A 20,124-nucleotide genomic window follows, 5' to 3' on the forward strand; every position below is an offset into this window, starting at 1 on the left:
CTTCCGCTTGCTGCTCTATAATTGGTTTAAATAAATGTAAGTCATTTTAAACAGGAAACAAAAACGAAAACGTTGTTTTTGATACACAACGGCTATCAATAAATATTGTGATATTTATTGATTAAATGTAATTTTAAAATAGTTTTTTTTTAAGTAAAACTTTCCTTTTTCTATGTTTTTATTCGTCATTGGGTAGCTCTGCCTCCTACAGGATGCGGGGTGTTAGTGCGGATTTGCCACGTCGCTGTGAGCGATATTTAAAGCCCCTCACATGCAGGATGCAGGATGCAGTTTACGTTTCCCAGCTGCTTGACGGAGACGGCGGACAAGTTTACGCTGCTTCAGTGACACAGTATTGTGTTTTCATACCAGTGTTTAGATCGTGGCTCGTTCTGTCTGATAATGTTGACCGACATGATTCTGGAGGAAGAATTTGAGAAGAGCAAGGAGTCTTGGTACAACCCTCAGGAGCTCGAACACGGTGAGAGCCGCTCGCTGTAACGGACGCGCCCTGAAACTTTGTACTAGGACCCCCGGTCTGGGGGATAATGCGACACCCTAGTCATTAATGCTCTTCTGTTAACTTTACATTTTGTTTGAACTCAATAAATTCTAGGTTGAAGTAGAAACCGTGTGAATTGATATTGTAGTGGACTTTTTTGACAGAATTATACGGATCACGCAATAGAAGCTGATGGGTGGGAGCGACAGTTCATACACTTAAGTTTTCTTAAATTAAGTATTTTTCATCTTGTTTGTGGTAATGAACTGCTCTGAACACAAAATCATATCAAAACAAGTTTCTAAAAATTGAAACTCAAATTAAATTTGAGCGGAATGACTTTAATGTTGCTTATTTAAACTTATGTTGTTTGAATTAAGCACAAATTACCTTTTAAAAAATATTAAAGTGTTTTGTTCTTTCAAAATAAAATTTCCTTTTTTTGCCATATTGATTTCCCTTCTATAAATCTCTGAAAAAGGATTCAAAATGTTTACATTTTGCTTCCCTACTGACAGAATTTCTTGCAGGTTTTTGTTTTAAATCAAATTAGTTCAAGCTATTTTTTCTTGGCTGATGTTTTAATTTCCTATCTGTTTAACATTTTACCATTTTTAGAATTTTTGTTATTAGCTCTTTGACTTTAATACACTCCAAATGAGCTCCAAATGTTTTACCAAATGAGCAATGTTTCCTGTAGCATTCCTTTTGTAGATGGATAAAAGTAGGATGTTGAATGTTCAGACTGCTGAATCTAGATAGGGATATAAAGCTCAGACAAAAAGATTACATGTTTGAGTTGAACCTAGGATCATTGTTTGCTTTTATTTTGTATTCTTACAAAATTCAGCCCCTTGGAACATTGTTAGAACACTGTTTCGAGAAAAGACTTAAGACCTTGAAAGAATTCCCCAGAAGTAATGATCACATGAGGTTTTTCTATTCCTTTGTGATCCAGTAGAGGCGAACACTAATAGTATTATACAATCAATGGTGTGTTTCTGGTTGTTCTGGCCTTATCTGTTGGTGGCAAGTGTTTACAACAGCGTGTTTACATGCTTTATTCTGCAGACTTACACTTGGCAGCAGAGCTGGGGAAAACTCTCCTTGACAGGAACCATGAGCTGGAGCAGGCCCTGCAACACATGCATTCAACCAACCAGGAGCAGCTGCAGGAGATAGAGGTGATGCATCTTTCAAAGACAGCTTTAAAGTTGATGTAGTAAAAAAAAAAACATGTGTTAAGTATATTTACGATCCCACCTGTCTTTGGGTCAGTATAGGAAAATAGAAAAATAATCAAGAAAAGTCTGGACATTTGCATTTATTTTTGGGAGCGTTCTGACTATTCAGACAAAACATTCTAAAGCCCTAAAGCAATACAGATTTTTCACGTCACTGGATTTTAGCATGTGCAGACAGCAATGATCTGTCTGAGCTGGAGGACACATCACTCAACCGACCAGCAAAGATAAGAACCTTAGTTTGCTTACGGTAGTGAGAGTGTGGCGTGAGGATTTATGAAGCTTAATATGTTAATCCCAAAAATTCTCAGTGACCCCAGACCCACTTGTACTGCCTGACACCGGAAAAACTCAAGTCCAGGAGTAATTGTGAGCGTAGCACAAACAGGACTCTGTGGTGGCCGACCTGGCAGTTTAAGTTGTCAATATGTGATGTATTTGTTGTAAAGGTAAAAATTAGAAAAAACTTGATATTTATCTGTCTCGATATTTGGGAAAACTATTAATTCTATATTTATTTACACTTTTACAGCTGTCGTCCTCTGATCCCCACTCTATTTGATTGACTTACTCAATGTTGTCCAAATAAAATCAGATCAGCAAATGCCCACAGTGATGCAAATAACCAATCACCTTATTTAAAGTTGGTTAAAAGCTGTTAGAGCTCTTTGTTCTTCCATGTGAACCAACAGTGTGGTACAGAGCCATGTTTTTCTGAGTAAACATGACATGGAGATTGTGAATTAGTCCTTTTCATATCTAACTTTGATTCTGAGTTTAATCAGCTTTACTAGACAGTTGTGTTGCATCTGATCCTGAACATTTTTCATGCACACGGAAGTCATTATCTTATGCGCATAACATATATAAGATAAAAAAAAATCGAATGTAACTTTTTTTTTGTAAATATAATCATCTTAGAGGCCGGGGGTACTATAGGGATGGTTTTCAAAAAGTGCGATATGTTTATTCCATTTTGCACTCTTATGTTTAAAAGTTAAGAAATGTCCATCTTAATTCTGAGTCCATAGAATCACATCTCTAAATGGTAAAGCAATGAAACAAACATTTGTAAATAAATAAATAACTCTGTTTTCCTTTGCATGGCAGTACCTGACCAAACAGGTGGACCTGCTGCGTCAGATGAACGACCATCATTCCAAAGTGTATGAGCAGCTAGACAGTGCAGCCAGAGATCTGGAGCAAAGCAACCAGAGAATAGTGCAGGACAACCGCCTGGCCCAACACAAGATCCAAAGGTTAGCCTGTGAACGAACTGTAAATGCAACTTTTGCACAACAACCTGCCCTGACAGTCAATTCTAAACCTGCATGTTTATATACAAAGTGTATCCCATTGTTATATTGTTCCTTTTCCTATTCTCCATCTAAAGTCTTACAGAAACTATTGGGGACCTTCAAACCTACATGGAGGACCTGCAGGCACAGATAGAGGAGTTGAAAACTGCCCAGGAAGAGCGGAGGAAGCGAGAGCTGGCGGAGCAGCGGCGCAGTCTTGGAGCACAGAGTGTTTCCTGCCTCAAGGAGCTGTATGATTTACATCAGGACTGGTAGAGATTGTTACTGACACATTTCTGTACAATGTTTCAGCTTTATCTCTAGGATGTGATGCAAAAGCTATTTCAAAAAGGGAAATTCTGTGGTATTCTGTTGTCATTTCCGTCAGTGTTTGGGTTTGGCAATATGGAGGACGAAAAAGATGAGTTAAAACATTTCTGCCCATGAACAGAATCTGACATCCAGCAGTGAATTCCTGTAATGATCTTTAGCCAACCCATAACACCCTCAGCCCTTGTTTGCTGAATTGACATCTACAGGTCATTTAGAACAACGTACTTAGTTTAGACATAATCCACAGGACGGGGAAGTTAATCTTCACCATTGTCAGCAGTGTGCTAATACATCACGCACCAGACTGCTCCTTCAGACTGCTGCATATCATGTTGTCTGTTGCACTAAATGTTTGCACGGATTAAATGTTCTCAAACGGGCGCTCTGAAATGTGTTAAAGGAAAACTTTTCATAAATTCATATACTAAGTTTCTTAGGGGAATTTAGATGTCAAAAATAAAGCTGTAATACCAAAAAGTAATTGGTGTTTGTTGGCGAAGAAGCTGTCACCTTAAAAATATACCCCAAAAACTCCAAAATCGATCCCATCGAAACTGTAAATTGTCTGGATTTTTTTTTGCCTTAGGTATCCAGCTCACATGGAGGGACTCTGGTCAGCGAGGAACTTCCTCTGTGAGAAAGACAAAGAGGATAACCTGGAGGTGGAGAACCAAACTCTTCAGCGCTCGATCCAAACTCTCCAGAGGCAGATATCTGCCGAGCGGAGCCGCAGGGAGGCGGCGGAGCAGGAGATCGAGTTGACATCCAGGGAGAACTCAAACCTTGAGCATCGGTTGGTCCTGCTTGCCGGCTGTCAGACCAGGCAGAGAGAGCTGGAGGAGGAGGTGGAACAGCTCCGGCTTCTGTGGCGGGCTGACTGCAACAAAAGGTTGGAGACAATTATACCTAAGAAGTGAAACAACCCCATTTAGTGATGCTGATCTTTAATGTGTTCTTTTTGTTTCACAGTGTTAGAAGACCTGAAGAGCTGCTGATGCCTGAAACCATTTTCTTTGCCTCAGAGGAAAGGCCGTGTCCAAACCAGAGTGAGACAGGAGAAAAGGCAGAGGAGACGAGCTCCGTCGGCAGACAAAGGCGCCACAGTGACAGCATTTTAAGAGCAACAAACGCGGATGAAATTCGCCGGGGTCACGAGCAGATGTGCATTCGGCGTGCAGAAGCTGTAAAACAGAGAGGCATTTCTTTGCTCAATGAGGTGGATGCTCAGTACAGCGCACTGCAGGTGAGTCACCTCTAACTTCTCTTCATTTGGAGAATTTCCCTTTGGTGGTGCCAATCTTGGAGCATGTGCTTCTCCATCCAGGTGAAGTACGATGAGCTCCTGCAGCAGTGTCAGCAAACGGAAGGGCTCAGTCATAAAGAGGTCCAGACATCCGGCAGTCCCTCTGCGAGCGTTCGGGGAAGCCGCCGTCTTTCCGGCTCCTCCTCCGATCTGACCCCTGTTCCTGAAGACCACCGTCTACCTGAGTATAAGGCTCTCTTCCAGGAGATCTTCACTTGCATCCAGAAGACCAAAGATGACCTCAGTGAGAGCCAGTGTCCAATCAGCAATTCCTCGTAATTTATTCTCTTTTCTTCCGTTGAACAAGTTAAATAATGCAGTTAAACTCTTCAGAATGTCAGCTATTCTTTTTGGTGTTGCATTTAAGACACATCTGTTAGTTTGCACTGTTGGTTTTGTTTCATCCTGCTGAAACTTTGTATGCAAAACTCCTTAAATGTGATTCATTTTACTGCATATCTAAAACTTCAGTGTCCAGAGTTACCTCCTTTCAGAGTTTATATCATTTTGACTATATGACCACTTAAGTTGGCATTGTTTAGATGTATGTGGAATTTCAATACATGATAGTATTTATGGATTTCTAAAAATGTGTAATACTGCAAAACTCCAAAGCATATATTTTTTAAAGTTGAGAAATTGGCTTAATTTGTTATTAGCTAGTGTGATTTAAGTGGAAAAGTGTTGACTGAACAGTTGAGGGGCTATTGTAGGTAATTAGAAAAGAAGACATGCACCAGATCACTCATCCGCCCTTTTGTGTGTTAAATCCTTTTTTGTGTATTTATTAACAAAATGTAAGTACAAAAGAATCTAATTTATTATCTTTGTAGGCTGAAGTTTAAAGCTTATTTTTCAACTTGAATTGATGCTCTGTCATACGTGTATGTAGTTACAAAAGTTTATGAATGTGTTCAACAGAGTTTATAAAAAATGAAAAAAATGTTCTATTTAAGCAGTTCTCATAATGTTATATGAACTTAGTAATGTGTACTAACAAAGTGTTTAGAGCCTAGCTGAACAAAAGAATTGTGTCTATGATTATATTTGTAATACTGTGCACATAAAATGAAAAAAATACGTTGTTTTAACATTTTTGGCATCTAGAAAATGCTGTTTAAAAGTGTTTATTTTTCTCTAAACCTTTTCAAATTTTAATATGACTAATAAAATCTATTCTGGTATCTCAATGTGTCTGTCGGTTAAATCAAACATTTATCTCTTGGAGCCTTTTTTGACACTAGTTGGTTATTTCTTGACTGGCATTACAATTGTGTCATGGGTTTTAAAAAGGGTTGCAATGAAACCAGATTAAAGTATTAGTGACTGAAAGCCAGTCTAAAGTTCTGAAAAGAAACAACTTCATTGTATAGAAAGTACTGCTAGACTTGTTTGTTTGTGTGTGTGTGTTTTTTTTACAAATATTTGAACCACAAATTTCCTTAAATCTCCAAAAAGAAATGAAAGGGAAAACATGATTTGACAAATTCCACACGAATGTGTGTGCGACATGGATTTCTGCTTTGATACATTTCAGATGACTCAATCTAACCTTAGAAATGTAACAAAGCATTTATTGGCAGTGAGGATATGGGCCAGGAGATGCTTTTGAGAGATTTTCTATTTCCAGTCACAGCCCAGACTGCATGTGTGCATGTGCTGGCATGAGACAATTCAACACTGCCGTCCACGCATTCTACAGATTACAATCATAACAAGTTTAGTAATATTTTTTAAATGTTTGTTTACGTCCCATAACACACTATATACTTAAGTTTGATGTTTTTCAGGTATATGAAGGTACAAATTTAGGGTTAGTTTTGTTTTAATTAAGGTCACTTTGGTTGCTTGTGTTTTTTATTCACTTACATCTAAAAAAACAAAACTTAGTAAATTGTAAAAAGTTCAATATTTTTGTCAGTCAAAAAACTTGTGTTTTATATTTTATCAGGTAGACTAAAATTAATTAAAGTCTGTGTGTCTTGAAATTATAATGACTAAAGGCCACAGATGAAGTAAAAAAAAAAGTAATATTGTGAAAATATTTTGTACTGGATCAAAAGATTTTCTGAGTCTCTGAGTGAGTTTTTCTTAGTGTGGGCTAGCAGCCCAGAGAAATATCTAGAAGATAGTCATCAACATCCTTTACATACAGGGGAAGCAAGGTGGTTGTTCACAGAGTGCTGCTGCCAAGCATGATTGATAACAGCACTATTGATTATTAAGTGTTAAGAAAAAGTGTGTTAGGAAACAAAAAAATATCAAGCAAAATCCATTCAAGTTGGGGGTGCATCACAAGAAGGGGACTGAGGTTATCGGCCTTAACTAAAGATGTTGCATCCCTTGTGTCAAGCAGATCCCGAATCAGTCAGAATTGCTGGGCTAAGAAGAAAAAGAACTGGGTTATTGCTCAATGTCCAAACTTTCTTGACAAAATTAAATTTAGAATTTTATTTGGAAATGAATGTGAATCTGGAGGAAGAGTGGAGTGTTAGAAGCGTCATGTCCTCTTCTGTTGTTGGTCCACAGTGTTTTTTCTAAGTCCACAGTAACTGCAGTCTTCAACCAGAAAGTTCTAGAGCCCGATTGCCTCTACTGACAAGTTGGATCCACTAAAGATGCTTATTTTATTTTCCAGCGAAGGTTAGTGCCAAAAGTACTGAGAGCTGGTTTGATAACCTTGATTGGCTGGCAAACACACCTGATCTGTAACCCATAGAAATTCTATGGGCTGCTGTCTGGAAGAAAGATGGGAGACACCAGACCCAACAATCGGGATGACCTGATGACCTGATGACCTGCAGCTCCACCACACCACCAGCGTCACAGGCTGACCACATCCAGTAGTTTGTTCAAACAGCAAACACTTTCTTTGAGTGGTTAATTTTCAAAGTATCTTCATAAGTATTTAGATTTTTTTGTTTTGATTTTATTAAATTGTGTTATTAAGGAAAACAAAAACATAAAGCCCCAAAAGAAAAATATGATATAGTTGGGTTACTAAAACTTTTGTTTCTCAGTGTATTTGGGTCAAAAATAAATAGTTAGGCCACTTGCATGTTTTTCCCTTTCCTTCAAATTTTGGGAATTTAGATTGAATTTGCCCTAGATATGCCAAAGCCAAGGCACACACACATCTGAAAGGAACAAAGCAGACTTACCCAAATCTCAGACAGAGTCCACTAAGCAGTCGGCCCATGTCTGTGTCAAATTAGGCCAGTCATGGAAATTGGCACAAACAAATACAGAGATTATAGATGTCATCAGCAGTTATGTGCGTCTAACGTCAAGTTATAATTGAACAATCATATTCATTGCTTTAATAAAAATTAGGAGATAAAAAGTTTGTAACAAATAATTTTAAGAATTTACAGCCAATTTCATATTTATTGATTAAAATGCTTAAAAACAATTCAAGGGTGACAAAAACAAGTAACCTTGATTTCAAAGAACGTCTACGTGTCGAGCTTTTGTCATGTGGTAGCGTGGCCGAGTGGTCTAAGGCGCTGGATTTAGGCTCCAGTCATTTCGATGGCGTGGGTTCGAATCCCACCGCTGCCAGATGTCACATTTTCATTGCAGACCAAAAATTTATAGCAAAATGTGAACTTTAAATTTAGTAAAAGGCAATGGTTCACATTATTTACACAACGTCATGTAACTTCACAACGTGCCTCCTTTTGAGAAGATCCAACATGAAAATTCGTTTCATGGCTCAAGCTCGCCCTCTTGTGGAATCAAATAAAAAAACAACTAAGAGGTAATTCAGACAGAAATGCTATATTTCTCAACAAATGTGTTTTTAAATAGTGAAGTTACACAAAGAAATGGCAATCACATATATTTCTTATGCTTTTATTTTTAAATGTATACAAAATTGTTACTTTATTTGTTCTTAATATTGTTGAGGTTTAGTATTCACATTTTCACAAATTCTAGAAGCAATCCTTAAGCACATTAAATTATTCAGTAAATACTAGAAATACTAATAACATAACTTAACTTCATTAAATAAAATAAATAAAAAGCTGTCACTTCTTCAACTGTTTATTGGTCTGCTGTCTATCAACAGAGCCCCTTCACAAGAGAAAACAAAACAAGTTCTGAAAAAAAGGGTCCAACAGTCTTTGCTTCTATCGTGTATGCTAAATATTTTAGTTGCTTTGAAAAGCTAAGAAACACAGAAGTGCCAATGTGAAGATCCCCATCAGCAGCAGGAGGTACTGGGGCAGCTGGGAGGCTGAGTTGGGGGGAGTCTGCTGGCTCTTCAGGTAGTGCTCCACACAGTCTCCCAGGTTGTAGGGCTTCGGGCAGAAGCCCAGCTCTCTGCGGGCCTTGTCGATTTTGAAGGTGTGGTTCACTGTGATGTTCCTGGCCTGCAGGAGATGATGAAATATTTGTTGGTAAACTGTCAACAATATCAGAAGAGTTCATTTCAGTTGTCTGTTCTTCATTTTTCAAAGTTGTTTCAGACTTTTACACCTTATTTTGCTGTGTGACTCCCAAAAAGTGACGGTTTGAGTTCTAACGTCCTGCTCAGCCTGTTGGACTTGACTGTCATCTCAACTGATAGCCCTCCAGTCGCTTAACCTGTGGCACGTCTATCTTTTTTTCATGAACTGAGGACAAACTTGTGGGAGTGGAGGAACAAGAATTCCCATCATTCACTGAGAAGGCATCCGGAACATCCCATCACTCACATGCTTCAGAGTGTCAGACAAGAACTCACTAGCAACCCCTGCTGTGCTGAGGTCACTTCCTGTAAACTCCATTATGGACTTCCTGTTCTGACCCACAGCAGTTTATATTTTATTCACGCGACAATCATTGATCTCCCAGCCAGCAGATGTCTGAGAGAATGAGGCACGGGCAGAGAACCACGACGCTCGGCTTTGGTTTCTGCTTCATCACACATTCATGAGGGCCTGCCAGGCTGTGAGGAAGACTCCTTCAGACTGAGAGCAGGCACGTTAATGAAAATGTTATCCCACTAAATTTCCTTTTTATTTTTTTAAGGCTTTTGTAGACATAGATAGAGGTCAGCACAATCACTTTCAAGGGGCTTGCATCCTTGTGATAAATTCTGCCTGTCATCCTGTTTTTACGACAACAAAGCCTGTTTTTCTAGTGATAACACAAGAAGGAATGTAGCTTTTTATCTTGTTTTCTTGAAACTAAGAGACAAATTAACCTGTTTATCACAAGAAAAAAACAGTATTCCAAAATCAGCAGCTAAAAAAAAAAGTTTAAGCTTCATTTATCAGGTAAAAGATGTTGCAAGAATGCTTTGCAAAAATGAAACCTCGGAATGCAAGCAGCCTGCAGGAGATATTTCCAAAGGAGGCTTTCAGGGGAGACTGGTTCTGCAGCACTTCAGTATCACTGACTGAATTTCCAGCACAAGGAGAACTCCTGACTGAAAGATGAGAGGCTCATCAGCTCTGACCTGTCTGCTTCAACTATCTGATGATTATTACAGAATGCGGGGCTGACGATGTGAGCGCGTCCCTGGTTATCGTCACCGCCATACCCACCTCACTTCTGGTGAAAAGGAGAGGAACTTCTATCACCGGTCTCAGAATCAGGTGTAAATACTCAACCATGATGGCTGAAAAAAAGAGGAAAGTGAAGTTAGCCTCAGCATTCATGGATTACAGGAAATGTATTGAACAAAAGAGAAAGGGATGAGCTACCTGCTGAATAGACGAGTGAAAACGGCAGATGTATCAACGGTCTGCTGTAGCCCAGCTTTTCAAACTGTCAGCAGAGAGGAAACATTTATAACATCTGCCTGCAGCTTTTTTTTTCCCATTTTCATTGTTTTTTACTCAACTAAACTTACAAATGTATCTTATTTTCTACAAAACTGCACATTTTGCATCATCATGCAAGTTAAATTTACCCATAAGAACCCATGATGACATCAGAGCAACAGAAAAACATCAAAAGGTGTTCTGTCGATTTTCAATTTTAGGAAAATTTGTTCTGGGTTCTTGTGGTTTAAAGCAATATATTTGCAGACGTTCTCTCGTATTTATAAATTGTAATAATTGTAATTTAAGAAATGAACTAAGGTGTAGAACGCTTACAGTTGTTCGGATGACAGTGGAGGGTGGCTTGGCCTATTCACTTCAACTCACCAAAGGTGTCAGCCAGTCAAACAAATTGACTGAAACTCCATCGTTAATGAAATACGTCTGTCCACTCTGCAACGACAACACAACAGGTCGCATTTCATTTCAAAGAAAGACAACAGTGTCTATAAATTCATGGATTTTGTTCATGAATCTGTCATTATTTCTCTGTGAGACTAGATTTTTCAGCAAAGACTTGAATGTTTGGCTCCTTTGATCTGTTTGAAGTCATATTTACATGTCAGGTTTTCATTTGGTCATGTCAATGTCTGCTCTACAGACCAAAATCACGGTGTTCCTCAGGGTTCTGAACCCGAACCAGTCTCATTACTTAAGGATCCGTCTGAGCAGCAGTGGCCAATAAAATTCACTGTCAATTGAAACGTTTATCTATTGTTATGAGTTTGTGAAGCTTCATATGTAGTTTTTAATTATTTTCATCTTGAGTAAATTAAAATGATTTCCAAATAAGAAAATCTGAAAGTAACTTTTTTCATCCCTCTGTTGTTCAGGACTTTTATGATAAACCTTGGAGTCCTCGTAAAAATGTAGATTAGATGATGATACTCAGATCTAAATGCAAATAAATCTTCAAATGTGAATTTGAATTTTAAATTTGGGACTCAGAACCATTTTTCTGTGTTACGACTCTTCAGTCTGTGCGGTGCGACTCACAGCGATGCAGCTCCTTTTAATGGTGAGGGCTTCTGCTGCCAGCCTGTGGGCCAGCACCAGGTTATCCACATGAACCCAGTTCATCTTGGCGTTGGGGTCCCCAAACCTGAAGCTGAACAGGCGACGCTTCACATTCATCTGAGCAAACAACAGAGTCCCTTTTTACTGACGATTCATACAAAAAGTTCTGTGTTTGTGTGAAGCAGACATCTGAACACAAAACCCAGAATTTTGCTCTTTCATATAAAATTTAAAAGATAACTAAAGAAACAAAAATATCCCATATTTAATTGTTTAATCATTTTTAACTTGGTTCTTTTTATTTATTATGAAGACAATTTTTTTTTTGTTTGTTTTCGCAGCTAAAAGTAGATGTTAACTTGAACTAGATTTATATCAAAGATCTGAATGATTACTTTCTGCTTTTTGGTGATTGATAAAAGCCAGAGATAAATACAGAAATGTTCCTAAAAACCAGATTCTCCTCCTGTCCACATAAAGCTTAAGGCTGTCCTCATAATAATTCCGCATCATCCTTCTAGGCATAGAAGCTGTAAATAGCATCATTTTTTTCTTCCTCCACAGAACACAATAGAAACTTCGTCAGAGGAAACCCTCAGGGAGAAAGAGTACTGTAATGGAAGCTCTGAGAGCCTCATTAATAATGCTAATACTTTAAACGGTAATACCTTCCGTGAGAGATCCTTTAAGATGAACACCACTTCTAGTGTCCCTGAATTTAAGGGTTCCACTGCCATCTTAAAGTCACGTCTGTCTGCTTACTATCACTCTGTGAAGATGCCTCCATTCCCCTGGTCCATAGATGCCACAGGGACGCAGGACGCAGGTCTGCAGCCTCCCTCCACCTTTACAGACAAAAAAAAACAAGGAAGTCCATTTTTTTAGCATTTGTTTGCAAAAACGCATGCACACTTTTGCAGCTCTGCTTGAGGTGTATTACAAAATCCCACTTCTTAAATGTATTGCTGTTTGTTTCCTACTATGTAATGTAAAAACCAAATGTTCTGCAGCTGCAGAGGCGTTTATACGCCACGTCTTTCTGGCCAGGCTAATGGAAAAAGTTTCCTCTTGCAGCAGATACATGAACTTCAGCATGCAGTATATAATGGGACACCTCCGTGCTTTAAGCTTGATTAAATGTATGTGACTGATAGGATATCAGGTGACACTTCAGAGAGAGGCGAGACGTTACAGACAAAAAAGAAAGAAGTAAAGATGTATCTGTTGTAGATGGGAGGCTATGGTAATTGTTGTTCAACAATAATGCCTTTTTTATGGCGCACTAAATTAAACCGGTGATTAGGTTGCAAGCTGTGTCTCCATGGTAACATCTGCCAACTGTTTTCACTCAAACAAACTTGGATTGTAATCTCCTCTGGATTCCAGCTCTTCAGCTCAGATCGAGCTGCTGATCCATTCGTACCTGTCAGGAGGGATCCATTGGCCAAGAGGACCATCTGCTCCGCAATCGCTTTGGTTCTGGAATAGTGATCGATGTGCTGCAGCACAAAGACGCACATTTTCAACACAAGCGGCAGCTAATGTGAGATGCTCCACAATGACACTGACCAAATCGTTGGGCACGTATGGCACTGAAGCTTCATCACCATCAGTAACAGCTCTCCCAGCAAACACAACATTGGTGGTGCTGGTGTACACCAGTCTGGGGATGCTCCGCTCTTTACACACTGAATAGAGAGTAGATTGTTGCAATCAACAATGGGAATCAACACATACAGTAAAATATCACAATATAGCCCATGAAATGTGAATACTGCTAAACTCTTATGACGCTACAGTTGAGGTGCTGCATGCATTCTTACCAATGATGACATTGTTGGTGCCGCCGACATTGACAGACTCCACCTGTTCCCTTTTCAGCTGGAAGCCAAACGCAAAACAAGCATGTCACCGTTTTTATATGCAATGGTTCAGCCGCTGTGCTATGAGATATACCATCACAACAGCTTCCTTCACACGTGCCTGTGAAACCAGTTCAGTATCTTGGAAGTGAAAAGCTGACAGAATAATTACTGATTGCTAAACGGGGGAGTTTTAGAAAGAATTTGAGGACATTTTAGGGATTAAACTGATAAATGAGGTGAAAACTCACTTTAACTCTCAGAATTTGAAAATAATCAATATTCATTGAGACGTAAACTATGGAATTATTTTTGCAAAGTTACATTAAAAAACTAACAAAAACAAAGAAGAATAGTGGATTTTTGAACATTATTGGTTCAGATTATAACAAATTTGGATAGGTAATGAGAAAAAGCTTTTCTAAATCCTTATATTCTTAAAAATATTTGAATTTTTAGACATTTGCATGTATGATTTTCCTATCCATCATTTTTCATCGATAGCTTATTTGTATTCTGCTTGATGTTGTACTGTCTGACTATGACATGTATATATAAGTCAGACAAATAAAAACATGTTTTGTAGCTGTCCATTTTATTTATATTATTGCTTGTGAAGGCACTTATACCATTACAAACTCACATTTAAATTTTAAAACAAACACCTGGAAAATGATGGAAGCTTTTCCTAGCTGTGCTTATTTAAGATCCCAAAAAGACATTTGAATGAACCATCACTGCTCTGCTGTGTTTGTTTAGGCTCAGAGAAATTTGCCTAATATTGGAGTGGTCCATCATTCGGCCTGTTAGGGTTTTGAAGAACAACCAGAGCAAAAAAAAAAAAAAAAAGAGAGACAAACACATAAAGGACAGTCACCTGCTCTGGTCCAGACATGCCATAAGCCGCTGTGTGGAAGACGCATTCCACCCCTTCACATATTTTATAGAGGGAGGCATAGTCCCGAATGTCACTCTATAAAAAATAAACCAAAATCAGAACAATAAAAAGGCTTTCCCAGAATGATTATTATCAGTGAGAGAAGTGGGGCAGCATGTGACTCAATAAAAGACCAATGAAAGGACATTTATAATTAGGATGAGCTGCATCGAGCGTGCAGGTGAAACCCGACTCATGTCTCCACCTGCTGTGACCCAGCCAGCAGCTGCTGCTCTGAGACAGATCACTCACCTGTGTCTGTTTCCAACCAGCAGCCGACCTGAGAGGCGTAATACTAGAGCTGATTTACACGTCTGCACCCAGCTGCACCACTAAAACCAGCAGGTTTACTGCATCAAGATCATTCAAATCTAGATTTTTTTTCCTTCAAACTCCATTGAGATTTGACAGTCTTCCTCTGGATCTTCACCTTTAAGAAATGCTCTGATTCATACAGCAAAGCACCAAAATACAAATTTAAATTATATATTTTATTTTAAATTATTGCCAAAAATCCTTGTAGGAGTATCTTCAACCAGTAGTTACCAGGGAAACAGATATGAAAAATGACAACAAATAAAGAGCGAAAGTCTTAATCGTAAATTTCTGTTGTGCTCTACCTGATAAAAAGTTGCTCCATCAGGAATGTCACAGGAAGGCTTGCAAATGTCCAGAAGGATGACAGTGAAACCCTGACTGGCCAGGTCTCTTCCCAACCTGAATCCAAAGTAGCCCCCTCCTCCTGTCACCAAAACCTTCCCTTTGGAAACACCCCGGGGTGCTGCTCCATCCTCTCCCAGTGTGGAGGCCATACACTCCGAGCTGGTCCAGGTTCCTGCTGTGGCTGCGCTCACCCTGTTACGGATGGCCGGCGTTGGGCCGGGGGTCAGCGCAGAGGCCACGCCGTTCACGGAAAGCCTGCAAGTGAGCTGGGGCAGGTTGTTCCTGTGGTTTCCACCTGCTTGCAAACAGGAAAGGGGGACGCTGGGGCAGGGGAGCTGCTTCACCTGACACAGACAGGCTCCGCTCTCACCCATGTTGGGGCTATACACCTCCATATGTGTCGAAATGAGCTAAAAACAGGAGAAGATCTATTATTGATTGTTTCAGTGCAAAGAAAGTCAGATCTATTTACATTAACCGATAATGCCTTTTTTATGATTTTCATCTGAAAAAGGTCTTTTACACAAATATATATGTTTTAACTTAAACCTGGAGGAGGTGAAGAGCCCATGGAGAAAATGTTTTGCATTTCTTCATACTTTACTCAAACTTGTATTTTATATTAGTCAAGAAAAAAACATCTATGCGTGAGATTTGACATCAGAAATACCAATATGACAACTCTGAATTTTTGGCTTCTCCCATTAAATGTAGTAAAACTACAGCTGACTTTATTTTCCAGGCTAAACAAACTATTGGTGAGAACAAATACAAATAACCCAACCTTCTTTCCTGACCCCTGTAAAGCTAGTGAACTCACCGTAAAGTTTAATTCCTTTATCAATCCTGGTTTATTTCTGATTCTCCTTGTCTCCTCATAGCCATTTCTGTGCCGGCTGTTGAATGAAGACTTGCAAACCAAGCTTCACTGCTCCCCCGTGGAGCTCCACCCCTCTCACCTGCCTGTCAGTCACCTGCAGACTCACCTACATACATTCCTACCGTAATGCCTGGGTGATGTGTGCAGGTTCCACCAAGGATCCAGTTTCCAGCATCAAGTGGACTGACGGCACTCAGCGAATGCCTGCTCCAAGTGGAAACGTGCAGATATTTATACTATTACTCAAATATTGATGTATGTCATCATAGTCTCCATAAAGTCTGAACATTATAGTTATCATTTAAACTATCTGACTGGCTGTTTTTGTGTGGTAGAATCTAGATTGTTACTATCAGGTTTGTGACATTAGTTTCTGTAACCGGGTCTTCCTGACACAGCCTTGGATTCAACGCTACAATCTACAAAAATGGAAATAAGGATAGCAAAAGGCCCATTTTTTGTGTGTAAAAAAGCGATAAAGTTGTAATTTTACTCAATTATTTCAATGCAGGATTTTTAATCCTCTAAAGATTCATAAATGTGTGACAACTACAGGCATATTACTGAAACCTGTGCACCATGATAAAATTCCAGAGGACTTCTCTTTCCCCTTGTTGTGTTTCCCAAATATATCTTTATTAACAGTTTATTAAACGCTTATGCTCCTAAAGGACTATTAGAAATCAACATTTACTTTTAAAACCTGAAAAAAACAGTTCAAGAACAAAGATGAAAACGATTTTTCACACATTTGTTTTGCTTAGAAAACAAGAAAAATGCTCTGTAAATGACTTCAAACTTATAAAAAACACTTTTAAAGCTGTTCTTTTACCCCTGTGTGCTGCTGAATATTTTGAAAATTCTCAAGGTGAGTTGCAGCAGCTCTCACATGTAGAAGACTACATTTCTGGAGAGGACAGAAATAGAGTCTTCATGTTTTATTTACCTGATGTCAAACAAGCTCCCAAACCTGAGCTGACATCTGACAGTTCTGCATGTCATGACAGAGAGGAGAAGGTTGACCTGACCTCCCAGGAAAGGTGGTGAAAATGTTTAGTTTTTGGAAAAATAATGTCTTGTTTTCTGAGTTTGGGTGAACACCTTTGCAAAAACAACTGTCCTGTTGATTTTTAAAAAAAATCTAAAGCATCCTTAAGCTAAGAGAAACCTGTCCTGAGAAAGAGAAATGTACCGGTATCTTAATTGAATCATTTGACAAGATCTGCCTTGCTTGGGCCAGATCTTTCTGCTGCTTCTTTGTTATTTCAACACTGTGTGCTTTATACGCGTAAAGTTACGCTCTCATTGAATGTTGCCTCAGATGCCCCTGGATCACAGGCCGCAGGGAGCCGTCACCCAGACCGATTTTCTGCGGCCATGACAGGAAGACGCACACACCTCTCAAACTGGCTTTTCCTGATTCGTACTTTCATCACCTTTATATGTATGATACTGCTTCGTCTCGCATCAGATTGCTGGGATGATCAAATATTGGGTTCATGCAATGTGTGATGAGGAGCCTTTTATTATTTATTTTTATCATTTCTATATATATTTTAATGCTTAAATGATTAATAACAGTTCCAGAACTGCTCCTTCAAACTGGGTTTAAAAAAATAAAATCTTAAACAGTTAGGAGGTTAATTGCAAACCAGTGGGAACCCCACTTACAGCCAATGTGAAGTGTTTTAACCAGCAGGGGGCGCCAGATAACAGCAGAAATTGTTTAGCAGGAGTTGAAACTGCAGCTGCCAGATTAATTGCTTAAGATTATAAAAGGCTGTGCAAGGTTGCACTTGGGAATCTTTTTAGGCCATTCAGATATGAATATCGAGAGATAATGGTGAGGGATGAGAGCTTTATTTAGCTGCTGTTCTGAAGGCACAGTTCTTGTCTAAAAAGGGATGGGCTATTTCGTTTTCTATGGCTCAAAAGCAGATGACAATTTTAAGATCAATGCTCAAGTTGATAGAACAACACATGCTATGTATTTTGGAAGCCAATGTTTTACAAAACATGTTTAAGGTTGTTTACCAAGCCAACCGAGGGTAAAAAAGTCTCCTCATAACTCAAGGTTTGCGATTTTGCCACAAATCCACCGCTGTCTGTCTGTGGTGAAGAGCCCCATGTTCTCTCCACTGTCTGTTGGTGTGGTGGCAACTGGGAGATGGATGACTGGATCTCTTCATGCATCAGCTTTTTCCACTGCTCTTTGCTCTTCATTTTTGTCTATTTTGAGTAAACCAGCTGAAAATGCTGACCTCACATCTGGATTCTTCATTTCCTTTTATCTCCTTTCCCTAAATGGCACTACCCTTTATGCTATATTTGAACATTGAGACACATTACACGTCATCAGGTATATGGAATTCTCAAGCTTCAACACACATGACACAGCATTTTTCACTTAAAATAACCTCACATCCATGCTCTCTATTTAATTTGATTAGTTCTACTTTTATAATTTATTAAATCTCACATAAAATAATGCCCTTGTGATCATGTGGCAGACATACATTTCAGAGTCTATAATTTCAGGAGGACAAGCGCTGAATTCCTCCGAGGAAACAGGAGGCGTGGGGCACTGATGATGCCAGCACTGCTGCTTCAAGGTCGAGTGAGAGAGAAGTAAAAGCCTTTCCGGCAGTTCAAACTGAAGGAACTCTGCCTTCTTAATAATGGGAAAAGAGATTAGGATGGTTAGAAGTGATAATTAATTGGAGAAGCATCAGATAAAGGTTCGGTCCACTGATTTCTGGTCTTCAGACCTCAAAAAAGAAGACCTCATATGACTGAACAGCAGCACTGACCGTGTCACATATTTCACTTTAGGTCTGCTCTTGTTCGGGTCAGAGGCTTGCAGGCAATCAATATTTGGCAAAGCATCTTTTAATCCATCCTTCAGAACACAATCAGCCAAAGAAGCTGCCCTGATGGACCTGATGGCTCAAAGCGAAGGAGTGGGAGAGGATGGAAAAGAATGGACTGAACTATAACCTCAGCGTTTATCTGATTTATCTACAGCTGACAAAGCAGATCTAAAAACAACAAGGAAAGACGCAATGGAGTTGCACATGCAAGAAGGGGAGAAATGCAGTGACTGCAGCACACTCCATTTATCCCTGACAGGAACCATCAGCTCTCCTCTGATCCGTGCCGTTATATCCCCCATTTATAGAGAAAACACAATTTAAATCCTCTGGTACAGAAAGAAATGTATATCTTCTTTGCTGCTGCATCCCCAGCATGCCTCCATCTACAGTCAGCAACTGAGATGTGGTGCTGAAGCGACAAAAAAAGTGAGAAGGCAAAGGGAGAAAAAAGCGAAGAGAAGACAGACAGACAAATTCATTTTTTGTTTTACAAATGTCAACAAATGCTGGGTGGAATGCTAAATATTCATGCTCTCCAGAGAAGTGAGATTGCTGTCTTCGCCCACATCTTTGCAGAGCGTCTGTTGAAGACTGATACTCTCGTAGGTTTTGGTTAGAGATCTTCAAAACCTGTGGGAGGATGGGAAAGATGAGACGTCACATAATTACAAAGCCCTTTTTTCTTGTTCACACTAATTACATTTCCTGTATTCTTTGAAGTATGTCAATTATTTAGGATATTTCTTTTTATCTTTGGTGACTTACAGGTTTGAATTACAGTGGCTGAATATGCATTCTCCAAAGTTTTTAATGGAATTTTACTGAAAAGTCATCACATTTCAGAGAAAAATCATCAAAATGAGCAAGCAAGTAAAAAAGTTGCTTGATTTGACAAACCAAGAAATGCTAAAACGGTTCTTTTTCCACAATATTTCCTGTCCATTTCCTCTCTCCATGTCCCCCTAAACTTCCCCCCTTTACTCTACTCAGTCTTACATTCAATCTAAAACTTAAAAGGAAATTTGAAATAATTAATCAATTGCTATAAAGTTCAGTCTCACATGTAGAAGGGATTTGTTCAAATTAGTGTCTTGTGTGTCCAAAAACAACCTAGCCACCATGGCTGGATCAGGAAAAATCTCTCCAACATAAGACAATCTCAGTTTCTATACATTTGTTCAGCTGCTGTGTATGATAAATACATAAAAACAAATTAATAAAAAAATTCAAAACCTATTGGAATATTCTTCTAATTTATTTTTATTTATCTATGATGACAGTACAGGGCTACGGGGGGTGCTGGAGCCTATCCCAGATACTTCTGGCAAAGAGTGGGGCACACCGTAAAAGGTTTGCCAGTTTATCACACAGACTGACACAAACAACTAAGGGACAATTT

The 20,124-nt window shown here is 39.1% G+C and overlaps 2 protein-coding genes and 1 non-coding gene across 4 annotated transcripts; 2 read left to right on the plus strand and 1 right to left on the minus strand.

Annotated features, from left to right (window-relative positions):
• Positions 1-219: 219 nt before the first annotated feature.
• On the plus strand, positions 220-5,864 carry LOC101157700 (cerebellar degeneration-related protein 2). Its single transcript, XM_004071672.4, has 7 exons — positions 220-481; positions 1,574-1,686; positions 2,857-3,005; positions 3,140-3,316; positions 3,964-4,266; positions 4,347-4,620; positions 4,702-5,864. The coding sequence occupies exons 1-7, from the start codon at positions 403-405 to the stop codon at positions 4,957-4,959; spliced, it is 1,353 nt and encodes a 450-aa protein (XP_004071720.1). The 5' UTR covers positions 220-402; the 3' UTR covers positions 4,960-5,864.
• A 2,295-nt stretch (positions 5,865-8,159) lies between these two features.
• trnal-uag lies at positions 8,160-8,241 on the plus strand. Its single transcript has one exon. It is a non-coding gene; the product is annotated as a tRNA-Leu (tRNA).
• A 203-nt stretch (positions 8,242-8,444) lies between these two features.
• LOC101157295 (putative short-chain dehydrogenase/reductase family 42E member 2) lies at positions 8,445-19,873 on the minus strand. Of its 2 annotated transcripts, none has more exons than XM_011478204.3 (12): positions 15,975-19,873; positions 14,930-15,382; positions 14,250-14,345; positions 13,334-13,391; positions 13,080-13,198; positions 12,934-13,009; positions 12,273-12,355; positions 11,490-11,627; positions 10,821-10,886; positions 10,374-10,437; positions 10,215-10,288; positions 8,445-9,056 (listed from the first exon to the last, which is right to left on the minus strand). In XM_011478204.3, exons 2-12 carry the CDS (start codon positions 15,365-15,367, stop codon positions 8,835-8,837), a joined length of 1,434 nt encoding a protein of 477 aa, XP_011476506.1. In that variant the 5' UTR covers positions 15,368-15,382; positions 15,975-19,873; the 3' UTR covers positions 8,445-8,834. The 2 variants fall into 2 exon arrangements, with proteins under 2 accessions (XP_011476506.1, XP_020560976.1); XM_020705317.2 differs by having other exon boundaries at positions 15,793-19,873.
• Positions 19,874-20,124: the final 251 nt, after the last annotated feature.

This window comes from Oryzias latipes, chromosome 8 (genome assembly GCF_002234675.1).
Source record: "Oryzias latipes chromosome 8, ASM223467v1".
NCBI lineage: Eukaryota > Metazoa > Chordata > Actinopteri > Beloniformes > Adrianichthyidae > Oryzias > Oryzias latipes.

What these genes read in the sequence shown, in the direction of transcription:
- LOC101157295 (XM_011478204.3), bottom strand. Translation starts at nt 15,367, where the DNA reads ATGGAGGTGTATAGCCCCAACATGGGTGAGAGCGGAGCCTGTCTGTGT. An exon ending in ATGGAGCAACTTTTTATCAG is followed by an intron (nt 14,346 to 14,929) that starts GTAGAGCACAAC and finishes TATTTTTTATAG; the next exon opens with AGTGACATTCGGGACTATGC. An exon ending in GCATGTCTGGACCAGAGCAG is followed by an intron (nt 13,392 to 14,249) that starts GTGACTGTCCTT and finishes TTTGGCTTCCAG; the next exon opens with CTGAAAAGGGAACAGGTGGA.
- LOC101157700 (XM_004071672.4), top strand. Translation starts at nt 403, where the DNA reads ATGTTGACCGACATGATTCTGGAGGAAGAATTTGAGAAGAGCAAGGAG. An exon ending in GCCCAACACAAGATCCAAAG is followed by an intron (nt 3,006 to 3,139) that starts GTTAGCCTGTGA and finishes CTCCATCTAAAG; the next exon opens with TCTTACAGAAACTATTGGGG. An exon ending in CTCAGTACAGCGCACTGCAG is followed by an intron (nt 4,621 to 4,701) that starts GTGAGTCACCTC and finishes TTCTCCATCCAG; the next exon opens with GTGAAGTACGATGAGCTCCT.